Source organism: Salvelinus namaycush, chromosome 12 (assembly GCF_016432855.1).
Source record: "Salvelinus namaycush isolate Seneca chromosome 12, SaNama_1.0, whole genome shotgun sequence".
NCBI classification, from domain to species: domain Eukaryota; kingdom Metazoa; phylum Chordata; class Actinopteri; order Salmoniformes; family Salmonidae; genus Salvelinus; species Salvelinus namaycush.
In genome coordinates this window covers 38723967-38744566 of record NC_052318.1, presented here as the reverse complement: position 1 = coordinate 38744566, position 20600 = coordinate 38723967, and the positions used below count along the sequence as shown (strand labels likewise).

The window sequence follows — 20600 nt, the reverse complement described above, 5'->3', positions numbered from 1 at the left end:
AACTGTTGCGAAGGAAGAAGTAAAAGATGTTAGGGACAATAGAGGATGATCCACAGATATATATAATACAAATCGAGGTGAGGGCAATGGAAATGCATATGGTAATTGATCTTCTTCAATTCGGTAAATGGCACTGTATGCTCTTTTCAAAGAATGGATCCCAGTCGGTTCAGGGCTATGGGATACAGGGGGTCGAGGGTGGTCTACCGGGCATTGGGATGACAAGCCATCTCGAGATGAGGCCTTTTAGCGGGTGGAATAGTAGGGACCAATTGGAGGTTTACTTAGTAGAAATGCAAATATCATGGTACAACTATATAGACACTCAATCATTATGTTACTTTTTAATAGTACGTTTACAAAAATATATTCTGATTAAAAGAATGAAAGGTGTGTCTCATTATGGTAAGTGGTGAAATAAGTATAGCCAGTTACAATTGTAATGGCTTAGCAGATAATAAGAAAAGACGATCAGTATTTACCTGGCTAAAAGAGAAGGATTATAATATCTATTGTTTACAGGAAACCCATTCAACAGTTTTAGATGAAGTTTTGTGGAAAAAGAACTGGGGGGGAAAAATATATTTCTCCCATGGGCAAAGAAATTCAAAAGGGGTGATGGTTTTAATTAACAATAATTTTGATCCAAATGTGCAAATTGTCCAAACAGATCCTCAAGGTAGATGGATTATTTTAAATATGTTATTGGACAATAAACAAATATGGCTTGTTAACCTATACGGTCCGAATAATGATGATCCAAGCTTCTTTGAAAATATATATAAGAATTTATCAACTCTACAAGCAACACTAGACTCTATTATTATAGTGGGAGATTTTAATACGGTCTTAAATACCTCTATAGACCGGAAAGGAAATCACACTACAAACTATCACCCTCAGGCACTTAAGGAAATCATGAATGTCATGGATATATTGGAATTAGTGGATATATGGAGACTTAAATACCCTGATTTAGTGAGATATACATGGCGGAGGCTGAATCAAGCTAGTCGTCTTGACTACTTTCTTATACCATTCTCTCTGGCACCAAAAGTTAAAAAAGTGTTGATAGGGGACAGAATGCGGTCGGATCATCACATAATTGGCATATATATTTCTCTTACAGAATTTCCACGTGGGCGAGGATATTGGAAATTTAATCAAAGTCTACTAGATGATAAATTGTTTAGAACTAGGACAGAAGATTTTATAACTGACTTTTTCAGACATAACATAGGTACAGCAGATCCCCTTATTGTATGGGACACTTTTAAGTGTGCCTTTAGAGGCCATGCAATTCAGTACTCATCTATAAAACAAAAGCAATTTAGATCAAAAGAGTCCATATTAACAAAGGAAATTGAAGGACTAACAGTACAGTTAGATAGCAATAAAAACAGTACCATAGAGGCACAGAATAAGTTAGAGGAAAAACAAAAAGAAATGGAGGAACTTATTCAAGAAAGATCCAGTGTAATACATTATAAAAATAAAGCGAACTGGATGGAATATGGGGAAAAATGCACCAAATTCTTTTTCAATCTTCAATATAGAAATGCTACCAAAAAAAATGTATTAAAACTTGTTACAAATGATGGAGTCACGCATGATTCACCAAATGATATTTTGAAAGAGGAAGTAAAGTACTTTAAGAATATGTTTTCGTTTCAGGCTCCTCCATCTCCACTAACTGAAACTAATTGTATGGATTTTTTTCCTATTAATAATGTAAAATTAACATCTGTACAGAAAGACTCATGTGAAGGCCAAATTACAGAGGAGGAACTGCTTGATGCAATTGGGGCCTTTAAGGATGGGAAAACTCCAGGGCTGGATGGCATACCAGTGGAAGTATACAAAACTTTTTTTGATATACTCAAAGGACCATTATTAGCTTGTTTTAACCACTCCTATATAAATGGTAGATTATCAGACACGCAACAAGAAGGTCTGATATCGTTATTACTGAAACAGGACCCAAGTGGTATATATAAAGATCCAGTCCAATTAAAAAATTGGAGACCTCTTACACTTCAGTGTTGTGATGCAAAAATCCTAGCAAAATGCTTGGCGCATAGAATAAAAAAAGTTTTGTCAGATATTATTCATCCTAATCAGACAGGTTTTTTACATGGACGATACATTGGAGATAATATAAGGCAAGTACTGGAAACAATAGAACACTATGAAATATCGGGGACACCAGGTCTGGTTTTCATAGCTGATTTTGAAAAGGCTTTTGATAAAGTACGACTGGAGTTTATATATAAATGCCTAGAATATTTCAATTTTGGGGAATCTCTTATAAAATGGGTTAAAATTATGTATAGTAACCCTAGGTGTAAAATAGTAAATAATGGCTACATCTCAGAAAGTTTTAAACTATCTAGAGGAGTAAAACAAGGTTGTCCACTATCGGCATATCTATTTATTATTGCCATCGAAATGTTAGCTGTTAAAATTAGATCAAACATTAATATTAATGGATTAGAAATCCGTGGCTTAAAAACTAAGGTGTCATTGTACGCTGATGATTCATGTTTTCTTTTAAAACCACAACTAGAGTCTCTCCACGGCCTCATAGAGGATCTAGATACCTTTGCTATCCTCTCTGGATTAAAACCAAATTATGATAAATGTACCATATTACGTATTGGATCACTAAAAAATACACATTTTATATTGCCATGTAGTTTACCAATTAAATGGTCTGACGGAGATGTGGATATACTCGGTATAAAAATCCCAAAAGAAAGAAATGATCTCACTCCAATAAATTTTTATAGAAAGTTAGCAAAAATAGATAAGATCTTGCTACCATGGAAAGGAAAATACTTGTCTATTTGTGGAAAAATCACCCTGATTAACTCTTTAGTCATATCACAGTTTACCTATTTGCTTATGGTTTTGCCTACACCTAGTGACCTGCTTTTTAAATTATATGAACAAAAAATATTCCATTTTATTTGGAACGGCAAGCCAGATAAAATTAAAAGGGCCTATTTATATAACGAATATGAATTCGGAGGGCAGAAATTATTAAATATTAAAGCATTAGACCTCTCACTAAAGGCATCAGTCATACAAAAGTTATACTTAAATCCAAACTGGTTCTCTAGTAAATTGGTACGAATGTCTCATCCTATGTTCAAGAAGGGCCTTTTTCCCTTTATTCAGATTACACCTGCTCACTTTCGGTTGTTTGAAAAGGAAATAATCTCCAAAATATCCTTATTTTTTAAACAAGCCTTAGAAAGTTGGTTGCAATTTCAGTTTAATCCACCTGAAAGGACGGAACAAATAGTACAACAAATATTGTGGTTAAATTCAAATATAGTAATTGATAAAAAAACTGTATTTATCGAAGAAATGTTTAAAAAAGGTATAATTTTTGTGAATGATATCATAAATAGGACTGGTGGAGTTATGTCACACATGCAGCTCACACAGACATATGGAAATGTCTGCTCTACCCAAAATTACAACCAATTAATTGCAGCATTACCACAAAAATGGAAGAGGCAAGTAGAAGGGGAAAAAAGTAAGGAACTTGTATGTCGGCCCTGTATTAAAGAACATAAATGGTTAAAGAAAAGTGTGATAAATAAAAACATATACCAATTTCATTTAAGGACCAAAAAACTGACAGCTGTGCCATATAAATTGCAAAATAGTTGGGAAGAGATGTTCGATGTACCCATTCCATGGCACATGGTTTATGAATTGATACGCAAAACAACGCCGGATTCAAAACTTCGAATTTTTCAATTTAAATTATTGTACAAAATTCTTGCAACTAATAGAATGTTATATATATGGGGTATACAATCTTCCCAGCTCTGTAGATTCTGCTGTGAGGAGGCAGAGTCATTAGACCATTTATTTTGGTATTGTCCATATGTAGCTCGTTTTTGGTCACAGGTCCAGGAATGGCTGAAGAATTGCAACATTTGCCTAGAACTAACGCTACAGATAGCAATACTGGGGGATTTGAAAAGCCATAGTCAATCAATCAATAATATAATAATTATTTTAGCAAAAATGTTTATTTTTAATTTACAATCTGTAGAAGCTATGAGAATAGGAAGGTTCAAATCGTTTGTGAAGCATCACAGCACAGTTGAAAAATATATGGCAAATAAAAATCCGAAATGGATGATGTTGGAAGATAGATGGGAAGGGTTGAGTAGAACTGAAGGGTGGGACTAATAACAAGATAAACAATGTAGGGCATACGGGATCTGTGAAATGTGTATAGGTGCGGAGCTTTTGTGAAATAGCACAGTTACAAGTGGAAATAAAATTGGATGGACAACAGAAATAGAGGAAGGACTAAGAACAAACAAGAGAGAACTATTATAAAGTAGTCTGTGTCTGTAAAATAGGTATAAGATGTATAAATTGAAGGTAAAAGCAGAAGTGTTTATTAGTTTACTCCAATTGGGGGAGCGGTGGTAGGGTTGCGGGGAATAATAATAAAGGTATATTCTTTAAAAAAGTATGTATGTCTATATAGGTATGTGTATGTATATATGTATATATGTATGCATGCGTGTATGGATATATATATTTACCCCAAAAAATATGGGGGATTGGAAATGATGCAGACAATTACATTGGAAGCAACATTCTTTCCGCAATATTAAGCTGATCCACCCCAAAAAAAAAAAAAAAAAAAAAAAAAAAAAAAAAAAAAAAAAGACAAGGGGTGGCAGACTATGTGTTTTTGTAAATAACAGCTGGTGCACGATATCTAAGGAAGTCTCCAGCTATTACTCGCCTGAGGTAGAGTAACTCATGATAAGCTGTGGACCACACTATCTACCTAGAGAGTTTTTATCTGTATTTTTCGTAACTGTTTACATAACATCAGAGGCGGCGCTCCTAGTAGCCGGGGACTTTAATGCAGGGAAACTTAAATCTGTTTTACCAAATTTCTATCAGCATGTTAAATTTGCAACCATAGAGGGAAAAAAACTCTAGACCATCTTTACTCCACACACAGAGACGCAAACAAAGCTCTCCCTCGCCCTCCATTTGGCAAATCTGACCAAAAATTTAAGCAGGAAGCCCCAGTGACTAGATCAATAGAAAAGTGGTCAGATGAAGCAGATGCTAATCTACAGGACTGTTTTGCTAGCAGAGACTGGAATATGTTCCGGGATTCCTCCGATGGCATTGAGGAGTACAGCACATGTGCATCGATGACGTCGTCCCCACAGTGACCGTACGTACATACCCCAACAAACAGCCATAGATTACAGGCAACATCCACACTGAGATATAGGGCAGAGCTGCCGCTTCAAGGAGTGGGACTCTAACCCGGACGCTTATAACAAATCCCGCTATGCCCTCAAACAAACCATCAAACAGGCAAAGCGTCAATACAGGACTAAATCGAGTCGTACTACACCGGCTCTGACACTGGTCGGATGTGGCAGGGCTTGCAAACCATTACAGACTACAAAGGGAAGCACAGCCGAGAACTGCCCAGTGACACGAGGCTACCAGACGAGCTAAATAACTTCTATGCTCGCTTCGAGGCAAATAACACTGAAACATGCATGAGAGCACCAGCTGTTCCGGAAGACTGTGTGATCACGCTCTCCACAGCTGATGTGAGTTAGACCTTTAAACAGGTCAACATTCACAAGGCCGCAGGGCCAGACGGATTACCAGGACGTGTACTGTGAGCATGCGCTGACCAACTGGCAAGTGTCTTCACTGACATTTTCAACCTCTCCCTGCTCGAGTCTGTAATAACAACATGTTTTAAGCAGACCACCATAGTGCCTGTGCCCAGAAACACTAAGGTAACCTGCCTAAATGACTACCGACCCGTTGCACTCATGTCTGTAGCCATGAAGTGCTTTGAAAGGCTGGTCATGGCTCACAAACACCATTATCCCAGAAACCCTAGACCCATTCCAATTTGCATATCGCCCCAACAGATCCACAGATGATGCAATCTCTATCGCTCTCCACAGTGCCCTTTCCCACCTGGACAAAAGGAACACCTATGTGAGAGTGCTATTCATTGACTACAGCTCAGCATTCAACACCAGTGCCCTCAACTCAAAATTCATCAATAAGCCAAGGACCCTGGGACTAAACACCTCCCTCTGTAACTGGATCCTGGACTTCCTGACAGGCTGCCCCCAGGTGGTAAGGGTAGGTAACAACACATCCGCCACGCTGATCCTCAACACAGGGGCACGTGCTCAGTTCCCCCCTGTACTCCCTGTTCACTCATGACTGCACGGCCAGGCATGACTCCAACACAATCATTAAGTTTGCCGATGACACAACAGTGGTAGGCCTGATCACTGACAACGACGAGACAGCCTAAAGGGAGGAGGTCAGAGACCTGGCCGTGTCGTGCCAGGACAACAACCTCTCCCTCAACGTGCTCAAGACGAAGGAGATGATTGTGGACTACAGGAAAAAGAAGACAACGCACGCCCCCATTAACATCGACAGGGCTGCAGTGGAGCAGGTTGAGAGCTTCAAATTCCTTGGTGTCCATATCACCAACAAACTAACATGGTCCAAGCACACCAAGACAGTCGTGAAGAGGGCACGACAAAGCCTATTCCCCCTCGGAGACTGAAAAGATTTGGCATGGGTCCTCAGATCCTCAAAAGGCTCTACAGCTGCACCATCGAGAGCATCCTGACTGGTTGCATCACTGCCTGGTATGGCAACTGCTCGGCCTCCGACCGCAAGGCACTACAGAGGGTAGTGCGAACGGCCCAGTACATCACTGGGGCCAAGCTTCCTGCCATCCAGGACCTCTATACCAGGTGGTGTCAGAGGAAGACCCTAAAAATTGTCAAAGACTCCAGCCACCCTAGTCATAGACTGTTTTCTCTGCTACCGCACGGCAAGTGGTACCGGAGTGCCAAGTCTAGGTCCAAGAGGCTTTTAAACATCTTCTACCCACAAGCCATAAGACTCCTGAACATCTAATCAAATGGCTACCCAGACTATTTGCATTGCCCCCCCCCCGCTCCTCTCCCCCTCCTTTACACCGCTGCTACTCTCTGTTGTTATCATCTATGCATAGTCACTTTAATAACTCTACCTTCATGTACATATTACCTCAACTAACCGGTGCCCCCGCACATTGACTCTGTACCAGTACCCCCATGTATATAGTCTTATTAGTCTTGTTATTTTACTGCTGCTCTTTAATTACTTGTTACTTTTATTTCTTATTCTTTTCCGTATTTTTTAAAACTGCACTGTTGGTTAGGGGCTCGTAAGTAAGCATTTCACTGTAAGGTCTACACCTGTTCTATTCGGTGCATGTGACTACTGCAATTTGATTTCATTTGATTTGGGAGGCCAGAGCAATGAGAGGCTTTATCTCTGATCAGTTCACACTTCTGACCAACACACATCATCACCAGTCATCTCACATCTCCCTCCATCCTCCATTCCCGTTACCCATACTCCCCTCTGCCTGCTCTGTGTCTCATCACTGACTGACAGCCATGTTGACCAAGAGTGAGAGAACACACACACACCTCGTAAGATTAAACAACAGCCAGGGGCCAGTGTGTCCAAACCTACAGGGACTTTACAACAATCAATCAGGGGCCAGTCTGTCCAAACCTACAGGGACTTTACAACAATCAATCAGGGTCCAGCGATTAGAATTTCAGTACTCTACAATATGTATCCTTCACACCAGAAACACACACACACAACAAAAAAAGATCACCTCTTCCCCCTCGGGAGGCAAAATAATATTTGGCATGGGCCCTCAGATCCTCACAAAGTGCTACAGCTGCACCATTGAGAGCACCTTGACTGGCTGGCTGCATCACCGCTTGTTATGGCAACTGCATGGCATCCGACCATAAGGTGCTACAGAGGGTAGTGCATACAGCCCAGTACATCAAACTCCAACCACCCGAGTCATGGACTGTTCTCTCTGCTACCACATGGCAAGCGCTACCAGAGCGCCAAGTGTGGGACCAAAAGGCTCCTGAACAGCTTCTACCCCAAAGCCATAAGACTGCTGAACATTTAATCAAATGGCCACCTGGACTATTTGCAATGCTGCCCCTTTTTTTTAGCTCTGACTCTCTTGCACTGGCTTTATGAACACTCAGTGGACTCTACCCACACACTCACACATACTACACTGACACTTCAACACTCCAACACACACACACACACACACACACATACACACACATACTTTCTGTCACGCCTGCTCCCGCTCCCCCTCCCTGGCACTCAAAGGCGCCAGGCTCCTCAGCATTACGCACTCCTGCCACCATCAGTACGCACACCTGCCTTTCCCCATCACGCGCACCAGCGTATTATTGGACTCACCTGGACTCAATCACCTGTTTATTACCTCCCCTATATTGTTCAGTTCCCCATCTCTGTTCCCCGCTGCTGCATTGTTTGTTGTCTGTCCTTATGTTACCCGGGGATGACGCTGTTGCTTGTTTGTTCCATGTCTGTTCCTATTAAATGTTGACTCCCCTTACCTGCTTCTCTTCTCCGGCGTCGGTCCTTACACTTTCACACTCTTCACATACTCTGCTGCTACTCTGTTTATCATATATCCTGATTGTCTACTCACTTTTACCCCTACCCACATGTACAGTTGAAGTCGGAAGTTTACATACACCTTAGCCAAGTACATTTAAACTCAGATTTTCACAATTCCTGACATTTAATCCTGGTAAAAAATCCCTGTCTTAAGCCAGTTAGGATCACCACTGTATTTTAAGAATGTGAAATGTCAGAATAATAGTAGAAAGAATTATCTATTTCAGCGTTTATTTCTTTCATCACATTCCCAGTGGGTCAGAAGTTTACATACACTCAATTAGTATTTGGTAGCATTGCCTTTAAATTGTTTAACTTGGGTCAAACATTTCAGGTAGCCTTCCACAAGCTTCCCACAATAAGTTAGGTGCATTTTTTCACATTCCTCCTGACAGAGCTGGTTCAACTGAGTCAGGTTTGTAGGCCTCCTTGCTCGCACATGCTTTTTCAGTTCTGCCCACAAATTTTCTATAGGATTGAGGTCAGGGCTTTGCGATGGCCACTCCAATACCTTGACTTTGTTGTCCTTAAGCCATTTTGCCACAACTTTGGAAGTATGCTTGTCATTGTCCATTTGGAAGACCCATTTGCGACCAAGCTTTAACTTCCTGACTGATGTCTTGAGATGTTGCTTCAATATATCCACATAATGTTCCTGCCTCATGATGCCATCTATTTTGTGAAGTGCACCAGACCCTCTTGCAGTAAAACACCCCGACAACATGATGCTGCCACCCCCGTGCTTCACGGTTGGGATGGTGTTCTTCAGCTTGCAAGCCCCCCCCCCCCCCCCCCCCTTTTTCCTCCAAACATAACGATGATCATTATGGCCAAACAGTTCTAGTTTTGTTTCATCAGACCAGAGGACATTTCTCCAAAATGTACAATCCTTGTCCCCATGCGCAGTTGCAAACCGTAGTCTGGCTTTTTTATGGCGGTTTTGGAGCAGTGGCTTCTTCCTTGCTGAGCGGCCTTTCAGGTTATGTCGATATAGGACTCGTTTTACTGTGGACATAGATACTTTAGTACCTGTTTCCTCCAGCATCTTCACAAGTTCCTTTGCTGTTGTTCTGGGATTGATTTGCACTTTTCGCACCAAAGTACGTTCATCTCCAGGAGACAGAACGCGTCTCCTTCCTGAGCGGTATGATGGCTGCGTGGTCCCATGGTGTTTATACTTGCGCACTACTGTTTGTACAGATGAACGTGGTACCTTCAGGCATTTGTAAATTGCTCCCAAGGATGAACCAGACTTGTGGAGGTCTACAATTTGTTTTCTGAGGTCTTGGCTGATTTATTTTTATTTTCCCATGATGTCAAGCAAAGAGGCACTGAGTTTGAAGGTAGACCTTGAAATTGACTCAAATTATATCAATTAGCCTATCAGAAGCTTCTAAAGCCATGACATTATTTTCTGGAATTTTCCAAGCTGTTTAAAGGTACAGTCAACTTAGTGTATGTAAGCTTCTGACCCACTTGAATTGTGATACAGTGAATGATAAGTGAAATAATCTGTCTGTAAACAATTGTTGGAAAAATTACTTGTGTCATGCACAAAATAGATGTCCTAACCGACTTGCCAAAACTGTAGTTTGTTAAGAAAAAATTTATGGAGTGGTTGAAAAACGAGTTTTAATGACTACAATCTAAGTGTATGTAAACCTCCGACTTCAACTGTAGATGCTGTATTACCTCAATTACCTCAACCACCTCGTACCCCTGCACATTGACTCAGTACTAGTACTCCATGTATATAACCTTGTTTTTGCTATTTCATTGCGTTACTATTTCCTTTTTTTTCTTACTTTTTAATTCTGCATTGTTGTGAAGTAAGCATTTCATGGTAAAGTCAACACCTGTTGTACTCGGCACATGTGACAAATAAAATGTTGAATGATTTAGAAATACCACCACATTAGACTAACACGCGTTGACTCACATATCTTACAGCCCAAACTCAGGAGTATCAGACAGAGGGGGCTCTGTTCCACCACATATGGGAGACCCCTGGACCCTGAAATGACCCGTGGATGACCCCTGCGTCAGTTGGATCCCTTTGAGTTGAATCAGTAGGAAATAACTCAGTTGAGATTCTACAAGCTGTCCCTCTGTTCTAGCTCAACTTTAAACCTCAACATCCCAAAATAAACTCCCCAGGTGGACAAAGAGCATAAAGAAAGACAGGTTTGGTGTTGGGCAGCAGTAGACCTCCTCAGAGTGAGTCAGTGGAGCGGACACAGGAAGTAGCTGGGTGATAGATGGATACTCAGTGTGACTGAGGCAGGGACGGAGTGTGAGGGCATGCCCACTGTCGTTAATCCCTGTCACCAGGAAGGAGAGGAAAACACCATCTCTGCTGTCCTCTGTTATCACGTCCCTCTCTTCTCTGTCTTTCCTGCCTGCTGCCAGAATCAGTGCCTTTGTCCCCTCTACCACCCCTCCCCTCCTTTATAGTCACCAAGCATGAAAAGAAAGTCACAATGTTATTTTGTAACACCCCTGACCTCTAACCTCTGCCCCCTGCCCCTGCTCATTCCACCACCCTCCCCAAGGCCATAAAAAAAAAAAAACTTTTGGTTGATGTGTATTTTGAGCGTGCAGGCGGACAAAGTCCTCATGGGGGGACAATGGGGTGAAAGCGTGTCTAACAGACAACACAACAGGCTTACCCCTCACACTGGGCAGACTCTGACAAAATAACACTGGCACCTGTTAGCAATACAGAAACCCTTAGTCTAAACTGGTGCACTACTAGACACACAAACACACACACACACAGCTGTTGTGGATGGCAGGTGGGTCCTATAGTAAAAGTCCACCAACCTTTTTGGAGTTTTTACCATAGGGATGTGAAGCAGACATGTTTGCGTGAATTGATACCACATTTCCACGAGTCATGGCAAATTATGCATTTGTCACATCTCAAAAAGCGTACCCCTGGGCCCTCTGACAGTCCCAACCTACCATTGACCCCTCAGTAAGACTTGTTATGGATACGGCTCTGGGACAGGGAGGACGTGCTCAGCCCTGAGAGGCCCAGGACACATGCTGAGACACGCTGTGGGAGCCTAACGGGAGCATGTTCTCCTGGGATCTCTAGCCTTTTCCCTTGACTGTGAGGGGACCCCACAGCAAGAAGTGATCTGAATACATCAGGGGACTGACTGAAGTAATGAATGATGCTGTAAAAAAGTTAATCAAAGGCAAATAGTCTGGCAAGTAAACAAATGATCTTCACTGGCAAGGGGTTTGAAAAGAGCGACACAGAGAGCCGGGTGCGACATTTTCTTTTCATCAGTCGACAAAAAACCCAAAAGTTTTCAAGATTTTGGACATTCAAGAAGCAAAGTGTCACCGGCCACATCATCATGATGATGCAAAATGCATTCCTTTTAAGGCATCAGGTTAAAGGTGGTGGCTAAACTAGGGAGGAGAAGATGAGTGGGGAGGGTGGTGTGACAGGGGCCTAGGTGCTGGGGGATGGGGACAGGGGGCAAGGGGACAGAGGGAGAGCAGAGGCCTAGAAGACAGGAGTAACAGAGAGCTATTGAAGTAGGTCAGTGTCAGTCTATATAGGAAGATCGCATGCAACTACAATAGGTCACCTGACCGCTCCCATCGTACAAAGATCCAATATGTGCATAAATGTGTAACTGGATTCACTGATGTTACTATTAAGCTCTGGTTGCGCAAAATTAGCTTCGATAAAAACACATTCCTTTTACTCAACAGGAGGGCTGGGACAATAGCCATCGTGTGAATGTGCGTGAGTAGGAGTGTGGTTGTGTGTGTCAGTAGGCATGCGTGTGTATAAGCATCAGTGTGTGAGAGAATTCATGTTGCATGTGAGAGAAACATATTCTGTCAAATAAAACATCCAAAACAGAGAACTTTATCTGACATCCTGAGTGTAGGATTTTACAGTTTCTTGTATGTCTTTTTATGTGGCTGTAAAACATGGACTGTATAGTGTTTTTTTCAGATGCACGAAATAACCTTGGTTCTTGGGTCAGTTAAGAATAAGAGGAAAATAAGCCTCAACAAGAGATCTGAGAGAGTACGTAGAATTACTCTGGCAGAGTTTCCACAAAACAAACTGGTGCATTAACAAACTAAGCATAAACGAGTCCTAAACTACACTGTCTGGAAACAGTGAACAACAGCTATGTCCAGGCCAGGCTCAGTCCAAACCCTGCACTGATCATAAAGCATTGTAACATTACATACTGTATAAACATTGTTACAGCACCACATCAACCCAGCTATTCGCTAGATGAGTGGTGATGCCTGCCCTGACATGTGAAGCCCTCCATGTGAAGCCCTCCATGTGAAGCCCTCCATGTGAAGCCCTCCATGTGAAGCCCCTCCATGTGAAGCCCCTCCATGTGAAGCCCTCCATGTGAAGCCCTGACATGTGAAGCCCTCCATGTGAAGCCCTGACATGTGAAGCCCTGACATGTGAAGCCCTCCATGTGAAGCCCTGACATGTGAAGCCCTGACATGTGAAGCCCTCCAAGTGAAGCCCTCCATGTGAAGCCCTCCATGTGAAGCCCTGACATGTGAAGCCCTCCATGTGAAGCCCTGACATGTGAAGCCCTCCATGTGAAGCCCTCCATGTGAAGCCCTGACATGTGAAGCCCTCCATGTGAAGCCCTGACATGTGAAGCCCTGAAATGTGAAGCCCTCCATGTGAAGCCCTGACATGTGAAGCCCTCCATGTGAAGCCCTGAAATGTGAAGCCCTCCATAGAATAGTCCTTTGGAGAAAAGATCATTGACATATATTTGACATTTGTATACGTTTTTTCCCCATTTTTCATGAGCTGAAATGGCCGCTCTAAAATGTGCGGTTTTGAAACGTCACGCTATTAAAATAAATATTCAAATTAACTTTTTGTCACCACACCTTGTTATTGGATTTTCAACATTGCACAACCAATTACATTTTTGTAAACTGAAGTTGACAATTTTATTTTAGAAAATGATTGGCACCCCGGAGCTAGTACTTGGTTTCACAGCCTTTGGCCAAGATAACTGCAGACAAATGCTTCTTGTAGCCATCAATAAGCTTGCTGCACCTTTCTACTGGCAATTTGGCCCACTTTTCATCAGCAAACTGCTCTGTTTCTTCAATGTTTGAGGCGTGCCCTCCACCAACTGCTGTTTTCAGATCTTGCCATAGGTTTTTGGACAATGGGTTGAATATTGGACTCCAAAACAAACATGATGCCTTGCGCACGTTGCCAGAGCTCTAGTCCACAGAACATTTTCCCCAGAATGAAGGCTTGTTTAGGTGGGTTTTTCGAGAAGTTCAATCAGGGTTTCTTGTGTCTCCTTCAGCAGTGGTGTCTTCCTGTGTTTACCAACGACCAAATGAAACATTCAAAGAAAATAACATCCTCCCTTCCTTCAATCAAACATTGGGGAGGTTGGATATTGCTGTTGGGTTGCTCTGCTGCCTCTGGTACTGGGGGCCTTGAATGTGTTCAAGACATCATGAAATCAGCAGATGATCAAGTATGGCTGGAAATTGCCTGGGACCTCACAATACGATATTATCATGACACTTAAGTGCCAATACGATATGTATTCCGATTCTCACGATTCTTACAATTCTATCTGTTATTTATTGAGATTCCATGGTCCAAACATATTGCTCGCCATACTCTATGTCTGCTGCAGAGGGACAAGAGAGACAGGAGAAATGGAAGTAACAAATTGGCTCCCTATTTAAAAAGAAGACGGAAAACAAGCTATGACGAAAGAAATACTGGACTTTTGGTGCAGGTACAGCCAACTAGCGCACAAATCATGTTGTTATATTGTCAAAACGATACGATACAACATCCCAACATGTAAATGGATCTCTATTATCAAGGTGTTTTGGAATGCGATGTTCAACCCAGTGTCCAAAAACTGTATCTCTGGTGAAGGTTGTGGGTCATCCAGACACATATCAAACGCACCCTGGAATGGTTCAAGAAGAAAGTGTTCTGGAGTGTTCTGGAATGTTCTGGAGTGGCCAGCGAAGAGTCTAGATCTGAATCACATTCATAACCTCATGTGAGAGCTGGAAACAGCAGTTGGGCACCTCTCAAACATTGAAGAATTAGATTTAGATCAGAATTAAATTAGATCAGCATTAGATCAGTTTGCTGCTGAAGACGAGGCCAAATTGACAGTAGAAAGGTGCAGCAAGCTCATTGATGCCTACAAGAAACATGTGTTGGCAGTTATCTTGGCCAACGACTCCGCAAACAAGTACTAGCTCCAGGGTGCAAATAATGTTGTCCATGCCTTTCGTCTCTATTTTCAAAATTAAAATTGTAAACGTACATTTACAAAAATGTAATTGGTTCTGCAATGTTGAAATCCAATAAGATGTGGAGACCAATATGTATTTATTTATTTTTGCAACTTATTTGATAAGAGATAGGGAGTTATTAAAGAAAAGTGCAAGGGTGTCAATATATTTGGCCGCAACTGTATGTCAACAATCCTTACTCCAAAGGACTATTCTATGGATTACATTTCGTGAGGAATCACTCAAAAGCCTTTAAAGGAGTAAGTCAAGGTCTAGGGTCAGGTAGTGAGGTACCGCGGGGAGAGTTGGAGTTCCTATGTGTTTGTAGCTCCAGATAAGCCACGCTAAACCCTGACTTTGCCCTCCCTACCTGTTAGACAGCCAGAAATTGTTGAAACAAGGATTATCACTACACGCCCATAAGCAAGGACTAATAAGAGAAAAAAGCCTAGCACTTAACACAGTATCCAAAATGAAGCTGTTATTTCAATGTTGGAAATGGAGTTGGTAATAAGGCTGTTTCAGTGACAGCGAAGGGCAGATGAAATACACCCAGGAGGATCACTGCTCTCTCTCCCTGGGGTTGTACAGGGAGTTATGAAGTCAGAGGAGAGGATCACTGCTCTCTCTCCCTGGGGTTGTACAGGGAGTTATGAAGTCAGAGGAGAGGATCACTGCTCTCTCTCCCTGGGGTTGTACAGGGAGTTATGAAGTCAGAGGAGAGGATCACTGCTCTCTCTCCCTGGGGTTGTACAGGGAGTTATGAAGTCAGAGGAGAGGATCACTGCTCTCTCTCCCTGGGGTTGTACAGGGAGTTATGAAGTCAGAGGAGAGGATCACTGCTCTCTCTCCCTGGGGTTGTACAGGGAGTTATGAAGTCAGAAGAGAGGATCACTGCTCTCTCTCCCTGGGGTTGTACAGGGAGTTATGAAGTCAGAAGAGAGGATCACTGCTCTCTCTCCCTGGGGTTGTACAGGGAGTTATGAAGTCAGAAGAGAGGATCACTGCTCTCTCTCCCTGGGGTTGTACAGGGAGTTATGAAGTCAGAAGAGAGGATCAAACTAGATAGAAAATCATTTTAAAGCCAAAATAACTGCTCATTAGACCATACAATGAGTGTACAAAACGTTAGGAACACCTTCCTAATATTGAGTTGCACCCCACATTTTTGCCCTCAGAACAGCCTCAATTCGTTGGGGCATGGACTCTACAAGGTGTCGTAAGTGTTCCACAGAGAAGCTGGCCCATGTTGACAACAATGCTTCCCACAGTTGTGTCAAGTTGGCTGGATGTCCTTTGGGTGGTGGACCATTCTTGATACACACAGGAAACTGTTGAGCGTGAAAAACCAAGCAGCATTACAGTTCATGACACAAACAGGCACGCCTGGCACCTACTTCCAAACCTCGTTCAAAGGCACTTACATTTAGTGTCTGGCCCATTCACACTCTAAATGGCACACATACACAATCCATGTCTCAATTGTCTCAAGGCTTAAAAATCCTTCTTTAACCTGTTCCCTCCCCTTCATCTACACTGACTGAATTGGATTTAACAAGTGACATGAATAAGGGATCACAGCTTTCACCTCGATTCTCCTGGTCAGAGCAGGTGTTCTTAATGTTTTGTATTAATCAGTGTATTTCACATTTACTATAGAGAGAATATATGTATTAGGACTTTACATCAGTGCAAGCTAGCGTTTCACCTTGTTTGACCCCGCGTTAGGAGGGAAGAAAATAAACAACAATGATAAAAGGATAAACAGCCTAGATAAACTGTCTAGGCAGGTTGGTAGACGGCCATGCTCTGCAGATAGTTCCAACTGTCCAGTAAGGGGCCAGTTGAGTTATTAGTGTCATTGAAGTGTCTCCAGGTAAAGTTTATGCAGGCTCAGATGCAGCCTCATAAAAACCTTGGCATTTCAAGCTGTCTCTCTGTCTGGCAGGGCTGTAGTCACCTTAGTTGCCCCCAAAGACATAACACGGTGTTCTAAGATAGAGAGAGAGAGAGAGAGAGAGAGAGAGAGAGAGAGAGAGAGAGAGAGAGAGAGAGAGAGAGAGAGAGAGAGAGAGAGAGAGAGAGAGAGAGAGAGGAGAGATCGATCGAGAGAGAGAGAGAGAGAGAGAGCGAGAGAGAGAGAGAGAGAAGGAGAGAGAGAGAGAGAGAGAGAGAGAGAGAGAGAGAGAGAGAGAGAGAGAGAGAGAGAGAGAGAGAGAGAGAGAGAGAGAGAGAGAGAGAGAGAGAGAGAGAGAGATCGATCGAGAGAGAGAGAGAGAGAGAGAGAGAGAGAAGGAGAGAGAGAGAGAGAGAGAGAGAGAGAGAGAGAGAGAGCAAGAGAGAGAGAGAGTGAGAGAGCAAGAGAGTGAGAGAGCAAGAGAGAGAGAGAGAGAGAGAGAGAGAGTGAGAGAGCAAGAGAGAGAGAGTGAGAGAGAGAGTGAGAGAGAGAGTGAGAGAGAGTGAGAGAGAGAGTGAGAGAGAGTGAGAGAGAGTGAGCAGGGCTAGACCTGTCATCACCATCAGACTGTCAGAGAACATGACTTCACGGTCTATTCTGGTCCAAGGCTCTTGACTGGGCTCATTTGGTCCTGTGGTTGGTGACCTTGAATATCCTGCTTTAAAGGAGAAGTTTACCCAAAACCCAGAAACTACCAAGTGATTCCATACATTGAAACTAGTTTAGTGGAGTTTGCAATCTCTCGTTGTAGTGCTGTACTGAAACAGCCGCAAAAAAAAGGGTCACGTGACTCATGTCATTGCTGGATGCAGGCCTCGCTCTGTTCCATTGCCAGTAAATTCATGATTAAGAGATGTGCCCTTACACGGAGCTTGATGTCACAGATTACATTTTTGGGGGGGAGAGAAGGAGCTGGTGAAAAAGATGATAGAGTTAGGCATATCGCAGGTAAAGTTAGTTACAAAAAGTGGATAAAGAGTTGGCAGCAAGAGCAAGCTGGTGTTCGGTCCCTGGATGCACTTTATACAGGAAACCAAAGGAAGAAGGCCTCAAATTTGACTGTTTTCCGATAAAAGATACAGAGAGATGTAGAAGACGGTTAGTAGCATTTTGAAATAGTAAATACAATGTAAATATTCCTGCAGCCAACCTTGCATCGCTGCGTGTGTGTAACAAGCACTTGAGTGACGATGCATGTGAATGAGATATGCCATTTGAAACTACGGGGACGGAAAACCCGAAGGATACTACAAGATACAGCTGTCGCTACTGTGTTTCCATGGACTGGATCTGGCGCAGTACCAAAAGACAAAGGTGTGTTTGAGAAGAGAAAGTGACAAAGCATGCGGTATGTAGCCGAGCCTGATCCTTAACGTTCAAGGTGTCCTTATATAAAGACTAAATAGTGTTTGGGGCTTATGTGAAAACATAAACTCACTAACGGTCCCGCTCATAGAGGTTGATGATAAGCGATCATTCACTAAAGAAAAGTGTAAATACTTACTCGTTAGATAACTGTCCATTTGGCCCAGCTGGAACAGGGGTGCGTCAACATTTATATTTTTCAGGACCGTTGATGTGGGCAGATAAATCTCAGTGGTCGCAAAAGCAGCCTAACTGCTCTCATCAGCATTACGTTCCTAGATTTCTGTAAGAATTGTAGTCACATATTTGAATTCTCTGCAGCACAAACATTCCTCATTCGTGGAATTGGAGCGCAATTGCCCCAACTGCACCACCAGTCTGTGTCGATCCTGGGGAGCTACTGCTACCAGATCTTGCTGTGGCTTCGACGGCTAGAGGGGCACCTGAAGCTCAATTTGCCTCCATTCTTAGTCTGAATAGTCTGAATAAACCCAGTTTGACGACACCATCGGCGCCCCTCCAGTAGTCTTTTTCTTCACTTGCAAGTATTTCGTCATTAGACATATTTCTAGGTTGTTGTTTATTTTTTATAACTAATGTGTAATGTCGTCTTTACTTCGCCAACCCAAAAAACATGCATCTGTGAATAAGGGCATAACGTGCAGTTTCTACTAAGAAGGGATTCCCAAGAGCGCATATGTGCAGTGGTTACCGATCTCTCCGCTGCTGTGGCAGTCGGCTACATAAAATAATGTGATAAAATAATGCCAAATCTTTTAGGTGGAAAAGTACACATTTCCTGACTCAAAACCGATAGTACTTTTGACAAAAATAGCTTCTCGGCCACACACTTTCAATAAAACAACGAATTTGGCCACACATCATGGATTTCTGAATAATGAATTCACTGGCAACGTGCAGGCCTGCATCCAGCAACATCACGAGTCACGTGAGCTATTTTTCAGCTGTTTCAGTACATCACTACATGGAGGGGGGGGGGGGGGGGGGGGTGCAAACTCCACTGATCTAGTTTCAATGTATGGAATCACTTGGGAGTTTTCTGGATTTTGAGTAAACTTCTCCTTTAAGAGATTGTCCGAACCAGGCAGGCACCACAGCACCGCTCAGTGTTCTGTATTTTCTGTAATTATTAACAACACTGACCTCAGTGTTATAAAGCAGTGATAGCCATCACTTACATCTACATATTCCATGTACATCCTTTGATATAAAGCAAATAGCTATCGTCAGGATGCTCACTTTGTCGCTAGTAGTTGATACACCAACCCACACGGCTTTGACCCACCACCACCGAGACAGACAGAGAACATTACTTACTGGCTACCTCCAGCGAGGCGTTGTGGCTGACGGCCTGGCCCAGGTAGTTACGGGCCACACACACGTAGCTGCCGTCGTCTGGCTTGCTGCGTCGGCCGTGGACAATACGTAGGAAGAAGAGGGAGCCGCTGGGCAGCAGCATGCGGTGGGAACGGGGGTTGTCCCGGTCTGTCTCCACACGCTCCCCGTCCTTGTACCACTCCACCGTGGGGGCAGGACGCCCCTCCGCCTTGCAGTTGAGGGTGGCCGGCTCCCCCTTGGACACAATGAGGTCAGAGGGGTGCTCCACTATCCGGGGAGGGGAGTCATCCTGACGAAGACGAGATCCTGAGTAAAGAGGAAATATGACATGAGATTTACATTGCATGTATGTTGGAGCAATCCCTGGCCACAAGCACAATGATAATCAGTAGCTCATGTCATGTCCCAAACATTACTCTGTCACATGAATTAATTCCTCAGCCTTATCCACCCTGAGCCTAATGCTGCATTCATAACCAAGTGGGAAGGTGGTCATTACCAGTTGTGAAGTTCACGTGCTTTGAACCCATTGGCTAATTGCCAACTAATGGCCAACAAGCTGCGTCAACCATAAACTAAAATTACAGCTATCATATGCTTGTAAACAAATGATAGTGTTAAAAATAGATACGAATAGATTGCTTTTATAAATAATGTCTTGGAAATGCTGTTATCAAGGTAATTTCCATAGTAAGTGATGTCAGAGGTCAGCATGTGGGAGAAGTCGGAGCTCATGGATGATAGACGAGTTTCCCACTAGTAATTACCAGTTGGAGGAGCATTCAAGCGGATATTTCCCAGTCGTATGTGGCAAATACCACCTTCCCGATTGGTTATGACCACAGCACTACCCATCGCCCATATGCCTGGGCCTACCCCTTTTAACACACACAAAACTGTAGCACTCCACTACATGGAGACTATATTAATCACACACACACAAATCTCTCACACACATACAATACACACACTAGCTATACATATCTCCAATGATTAGGAAGCCACACTGAGCCACTAATTTACACATCCAGCAGTACCTACA

At 42.9% G+C, this 20600-nt stretch overlaps 1 protein-coding gene across 2 annotated transcripts in view; it reads right to left on the bottom strand.

The window, feature by feature from the left end:
• Positions 1-20600, bottom strand: part of LOC120057208 (roundabout homolog 1-like) — a 170100-nt gene that overhangs the window by 118799 nt on the left and 30701 nt on the right. For both annotated transcript variants that reach the window (XM_039005715.1, XM_039005716.1), the window contains exon 2: positions 19538-19864. In XM_039005715.1, coding sequence (XP_038861643.1) covers positions 19538-19864 — 327 coding nt within the window. The remainder of the gene's footprint in view (positions 1-19537; positions 19865-20600) is intronic.